The sequence below is a fragment of the Meriones unguiculatus genome, chromosome 12, assembly GCF_030254825.1.
Source record: "Meriones unguiculatus strain TT.TT164.6M chromosome 12, Bangor_MerUng_6.1, whole genome shotgun sequence".
NCBI lineage: Eukaryota > Metazoa > Chordata > Mammalia > Rodentia > Muridae > Meriones > Meriones unguiculatus.
The window spans coordinates 87,886,178-87,892,045 of record NC_083360.1 but is presented as its reverse complement, the minus strand read 5'-3'; the positions used below and the strand labels follow the sequence as shown (position 1 = coordinate 87,892,045).

Below are 5,868 nucleotides of genomic sequence, written 5' to 3'. Positions count from 1 at the left end.
TTGTCCCGCTATTAGGTTTCAGCGCCCGGCGGCGCTCGAGCCGGCCCCCGAGTTTACCTCGGGACGCCTGGCCGCCGAGGGGAGGGGGCGCCCTGGGGGTGGGGGGGTGACCCCGCGGGGAGCGGGCTGGAGACGGGGTCTGGCGCGGGGGCGTCCTCCCCGCCGCAGGCCCCCGCAGAGGAGCGCGGCCGCCCGCCCGCCCGCCCGGGTGCGGCCCGCGGGCCCGGCCAGCCGCTGGGGGCCCGGGCGCGGGTCAGGGCGCAGCCGCCGCGCCCCGGGGACACTCGGAGCTTCTCTCCCCAGCCGCCCCGCGAGCGGAACGGGATTCCAGCGCGGCTTTATTTAGAAAATAACGTTTATTTCTAGCTCACACCTAGGCAAAGGAAAGCACAAGGGCAGCGCAGGCGGCGGCTCCCGAGCCTCGGCGCCCGGAGGACGGCCGGGCCGGGCCGGGCCGGGCCGGGCCGGGCCGGGGCGGCTCCTCCCCGGCCGACAGCAGGTCCCAGCTATAAAACCCGATACGTACAATGCGCGGATAGTCTAATTTTTTTCCATTTTGTCCTTTTTTCTTTTTTTGCTTGGTTTTTGAATGTTTTCCACGTTAATACCGAGGTCACCTACAAATTACAATTAATAACTTAGAATTCCATTTTATAACATTATACACCGGCTTGTATATATATATGTATAGATTATATATAGATTTATACATATATAAAAAACTCACACTGCACCAAGGAAACCCATGCTTATTGGCATAAGCAACAAAGAGAGCGACAAATACCGCAACGAGGAAAGTGCACCTTAGAACGTTTTTTTTCTTTTTTTTTTTTCTCTTTTTTTTTTACAATTGATATCGATATATACGTGTGTGTCCCAAAGACTCGACTCAGTGCCAAGAGATGGATACATCCTAAATTTATATTTGTTAGAGCGGATTTTTTTTTTTTAATGAAGGGGGAACGGGTACTGGAGACACAGAGGCCGATGAGCCTGCCGTCCGCCCGGCCGCGGGGCTGGCGAGGCAAGCAGAGCGCAGGGAGCAGCGGGGAGGGCGCGGCCGCCCTCGGGTTCTTGGGAACCCCCGGCCTCTGAGAGCGGGGCGAGCAGGCCTGGGGGCGGTGGCCCGGGGGCTCCCGCCCTCCGGCCCAGCCCCAAGGCCGCCGGTGGGCGCGGGCCGGCGCCCGGGGCCCTACTGCTTGTCCGGGGTGCCGTTCACCAGGGGCCCGTAGAGCGCGCCCCCGTAGCCGGGCTCCTTGTGCACGGCGGCGGCGGCGGCGGCGGCCGAGCGGTCGCGCATGAGGTCGCTGAAGGCGTAGTCCACCGGCGGCCGGAAGCCGAGCGTGGGCACCAGGCCGGCCGTGGAGTAGGGCGCCATGAAGGCCAGGCCCCGGCTGTGCGCCGCGGCCGCCGAGTAGGCCAGGCGCAGCGGGCTCAGGCCGAGCGGCGCGCCCAGCGGGTAGGCGCCCGCGTCCGCGCCGAAGTGGCCGGTGCTGGGCTGCAGCGGCGAGAAGGCCGAGCGGCTGCCCAGCGAGCCCAGCGCGCCCGGCGCCACGGCCCCGGCCAGCAAGGGTCTGTGGTGCGGCGGCGCGGCGGGCCCGGCGTGCAGCGGCCCGGGCAGCGCGGGCGCCCCAGCGGCCGCGTCCACGCGCGCGGGCCACGCGTCCTCCGCCGCGCCGGGGGCGCCCTTGTCCGGCGGCGCGCCCGGGCCCAGGCCGGCCGCCAGCCCCCCGCGGTGGTGATTGAGCACCTGCTCGATGGCCTGCACCACGTCGCCGCCGCAGCCCTGCAGCACCAGCTCCAGCACGCCCCGCCGGTGGCCCGGGAAGACGCGCGTCAGGATGTCCAGCGGCGTCCGCTGCCGCGGGCCCGCACCGCCGCCCATGGCCGGGGCCGGGGCCGCCTCGGCCTCCTCCTTCTCGGCCTCCGAGCCCGACTCGGAGCCCAGCGGGCTGGACGAGCCGGGGCTGTCCTCCTCGCCGCCGGGGCCTGCGCCGCCGCCCGCCTCCTTGGGGGGCCGCGCCAGGGGCGACCCCGAGAAGGACTCGCCGTCTCCGTTCTCCGAGCCTGAGCCGGGCCGCACGTCCGGGGAGGAGGTCCCGGGCGCGGAGTCCGCGCCGTCGGGCGACAGGGGCTTCGCGGGAGGCGGCTGCGGACTGTCGGGGCGGCCGGCCTGAAGCAGCGTCTTGGGAAACAGATCAAACTTCTGCAGCTTGGCCTCTGAGAGGGGGAAAACGGAGATGTCAGGAGAGTTCAAGAACAGGGGCCCCGACACTTTGGCCTTTGGAATGCACGTGTCATCCCATTCTCTACTGGAACTCTCCTTGACTGGGCTCCAGGTTTGTTTTTTAACTCCTTCTTGGAGACCCCACAGAGTGCTCTCTCTCTCTCTCTATCCATCCATCCATCTATGTGTCTATCTATCCATCCATCTATGTATCTATCTATCGCTCTATCTATCCACCCATCCCTAGGCTCATGCCTGTTCCTAACCAGCTGGCACCCTGAGAACTCAATGCTCGATGTGCTCTTTCCACACCTGTGCCCCGACTCTTTTCACTCCCTTCGCATTTCCATGCCGCCCTAGAGAAGCGGCCTCGTCAAGTTTCAAACTGGAACAAACAGAACTCCTACCTATACCTCAGAGCGCGCGGAAGGCACTACCCGATCCACACTGCCAAAGTCAACCTGAAAGAGGGAGCCGGCGGGCGGGGAGGGGGCTGCGGCTTAAGCCTCGGTACAGACGAAACGCCATGTCCTATTTCTGGCCCACATTTTCCAAAATGAAGACCTAAGGAATTTCCCGCTCCCAATCTGAGAACCCGGTCCATCGCCCAAGCCCAACTGCCTCCCTAACAGAAAAAACTTCAAGAGGCCAGAGGCCGGCGGGTTTCTGCTGGGCACAGACAGGAGCGGGAGAGAGCCGGGGCGAGGGGAAGAAAGCCCGGGCGAAGGGCGCGCAGGAATGTCTGTGCCGCCGCCCGGGAGCGGGAGGCGCGCAGCCCTGCTGGGAACTGAGAGGGCGCCTGCGGGTCTGGGGAAGCAATGCCGATTACAGGGCCTGCAGCGGCTCCTTGCAGCGGAGCGGGTTAGAGAGGGCTGGCCCGAGAGAGGCTCGGGCAGGAGGGGCTGCGGCCTCCGGCGAACCCGGTGGGGCTGGACAGGGACCGGCGTGAGGCTGGGGTGCTGGGGTGCTGGCGTGGGGCCCGGGGTGAGGGCTCACCTGCGCCCCCCGCGCCCCCCGCGCCGCCCGCGGGCGCGCCAGCTCCCGGGCCCGCGCCGTCCGCCGCGCACACCGAGCCGAACACCTCGTAGGCCGGCCGCGGCGGGATGATGCCGTTGGCGGCGGCCAGCGCCAGGCCCTCGGCCGTGCCGTACAGCAGCTGCAGCTCGCGCGCCTCGTTCTCCTCCTGCGCCTGCTGCCGGCGCAGCGCCACCTGCGCCGCCATGACGCGCTGGCGCTCGGCGATGAGCGTGCACTTGGCGCACAGGCAGTCCTTCCAGCGGCAGTAGCGCTTGTGGCCCTTGAGCGCTGACACCACGCCGTGGTTGCGGCAGCGGGCGCACTTGGGGGTCCGCGGGTACTTCTCGGCCGCCCGCAGCAGCAGCGGCGGCGCCCGCAGCAGGCCCCCGGCCACGCTCACCGGCAGGGAGGCGGCGGCGGCGGCGGCCGCGGCCACCGACGCCACCGACGCCACGGGCGGTCCCGTCGCCGTCGCCGCTGCTGTCGCCGCGCCGGGCACGCTGGGCAGCTCCGAGCGCAGCTCCATGGCCGGACCTGGCGTGGGGAGAGCGGAGAGACCTGAGTGAGGGCGGCCCCGCGCGCTGGGTTCAAGCGCAGCCCGCAGAAACCCAAAATTTAAAAAACTTGGGTCGGGTAGGTTTAGCTAGTGGCTGGCAAGTTGCTGAGGGGGCGCGTTGGAACCACCCTGTAAATACGCGCCTCCCCTCCCTTCACGGGTGCTCTCACGTCTGACTTACACGCCAGGGGTAAGATTTCGTTTGAATCAGTAGTTCTTCCAAGGGACAAAAAAAAAAAAAAAAAAAAAAAAAAAAAAAAAAAAAAAGAAAAGAAAAAAGAAAAAGAAAAAAGACAACGTTTGGAAGTCACTGGTTCGGTTGAATGTGAAGGATTGGAAAGAAAATATTAATGCCCAATGCTTAGGTTAATCGGGGTGAGACGAGAGAGGAGAAATGCTCGCCTGGAAGGGACTCAGAGTCCAGAGAAAACTTGGGGGACCAACAAGTTGGTGTTAAAGGCAAAGCAAAAAGAAGGGGGAGAACGTTTGGTTTGATGGACGGGCGAAGGGGGAGAAATGAGGTGAGGTGAGGAGCTGAGGTCGGCCTGGGGTCTTGCCTGTTGCTTTGGATGTGGGAGCTCGACCGAGGAAGAAGCTGAAGAATTTCTTCCCGTTAAAAGTCGAGTGAGAACCAGAAGTCTTGGAGGCAAAGTTGGGCTTAAGGCCCTGGGACCCGTAGGAAAATGAGGCCTGAGCCTCTGAAGGACTGGGAGACGAAACAGAGGCGGAACCGAGCTTAGGAGCGCGCAGAGAACCCATCAGAAGAAACTTTCTCTGGACAGGCCACCCCAGCTCAGTGACTAGTTTGAACAACAAGGAAAACATGCAGAAGCAGCTGGCATGGTGACCCGGACCCAGGTCCACCGATGGCAACAGTGATACACAGGAAAAACTCCCCGGCACGAGGTAGGGCGGGGAGAGGGGGAACCTGTGGCGCCGGGCTGAGATTCTCAGTCTGGAGCAGTCGAGGGGAAAGGCACATCTCCGAAAAGTTAGACCCTGCGGCAGGATTATTTTTTTCTCAACGCCTTCTACCCAACCCCCACCCCTCCCAGTTTCGGGGCCCGAGTCCCCAGACACGCCCTCCTCATCCCGGGGACCCCTGGGGACCCCGCTGGCGCGCAACTCCCAGAGTTCCGGCCTCCAGGCCAAGGTCCTGGGAGCTGCATTGCGCAGCAGGCCTCAGGGAGGCCGGGGAGTCGCCTCGGAAGCTGACCCCGAAGGCGCTCGGGAGGGCCACCTGCGCCGCGGCCGCGGAAGGCCCAGCAGGCCCAGCCCGGGCTCCCGCCGCGGCCTTCGCCCAACCGCCAGCCTGGGGGGTCCACCCGAGGGCCCCGGGCCTTCTCACCCCAGGCCCGCAGGGCCCGGGCCGCGGCCTCCTCTACCTGCCTCGGGCTCCGGGCTCGCCCTCCTCCGCCGGCGCCGCGCGCGTCCCCCAGCTCCGCTCGCGCTCCTCCCGGCCGCTTCGCTTCGCCCCCGAGGTCTGACCGCGTCACCCTCCTCCAGCCACCATGTCCGAACTTCCGGACCCCCCCTGGGAACACGGCAGGCCGCCCTCCGCGGGCCGCTCGGGGCCGGGGCCCGGCTGGCGGGGCCCGGCGTCCGCTCGGTGCGCTCCGGACGCTGCGCTCCGCCCGGGCCGGCTGGTCCCGCGCCGCCAGCTCGCACTGCGTCGCTCGCCCGCTCTATTGTTGCTGCTCACGGCTCCATTAGACAGAATTGGACAACAATGTGGCGCCTGCCATTGGCCAGGGGACGCAGCTGGCGTTCTGATTGGCCGGGCCCGCGCCCGGGGAGCCCCTCAGTCTACAGTGTCCGAAAGATTCGAAACTCCGAAACGCCGCGCCGAGCGCCCGCGGGGTGGGAGGGGGCGAGGGCGCACGCGAGGAGGAGCGTCGCGAATGTCGCGACGAGAAGTTTCCGTGCGCCCGGGAGCGTGTGAATTGCTCCCAATGACCGCGTCGGGCGCGCCTCTCCGCGTAGACTCGTGGAGCCCCTCCACTCCCGGGGCCCCCACCCCCTCCCCGGCTCCACTGCGCCCCTCTCCCTTAGCCCCGGGGCGCTTGGC

At 66.2% G+C, this 5,868-nt stretch overlaps 1 protein-coding gene across 1 annotated transcript; it reads right to left on the bottom strand.

The window, feature by feature from the left end:
- Positions 1-410: 410 nt before the first annotated feature.
- Dmrta2 (DMRT like family A2) lies at positions 411-5,494 on the bottom strand. The gene is made up of 3 exons (XM_021654251.2): positions 5,186-5,494; positions 3,224-3,778; positions 411-2,220 (listed from the first exon to the last, which is right to left on the bottom strand). The coding sequence occupies exons 2-3, from the start codon at positions 3,768-3,770 to the stop codon at positions 1,193-1,195; spliced, it is 1,575 nt and encodes a 524-aa protein (XP_021509926.1). The 5' UTR covers positions 3,771-3,778; positions 5,186-5,494; the 3' UTR covers positions 411-1,192.
- Between the last annotated feature and the right edge of the window lie 374 nt (positions 5,495-5,868).

Coding starts and splice junctions, on each gene's coding strand:
- Dmrta2 (XM_021654251.2), bottom strand. CDS start 3,770: ATGGAGCTGCGCTCGGAGCTGCCCAGCGTGCCCGGCGCGGCGACAGCA. Junction 2,221..3,223: donor GGGGGGCGCGGGGGGCGCAG/GTGAGCCCTCAC, acceptor TCCCCCTCTCAG/AGGCCAAGCTGCAGAAGTTT.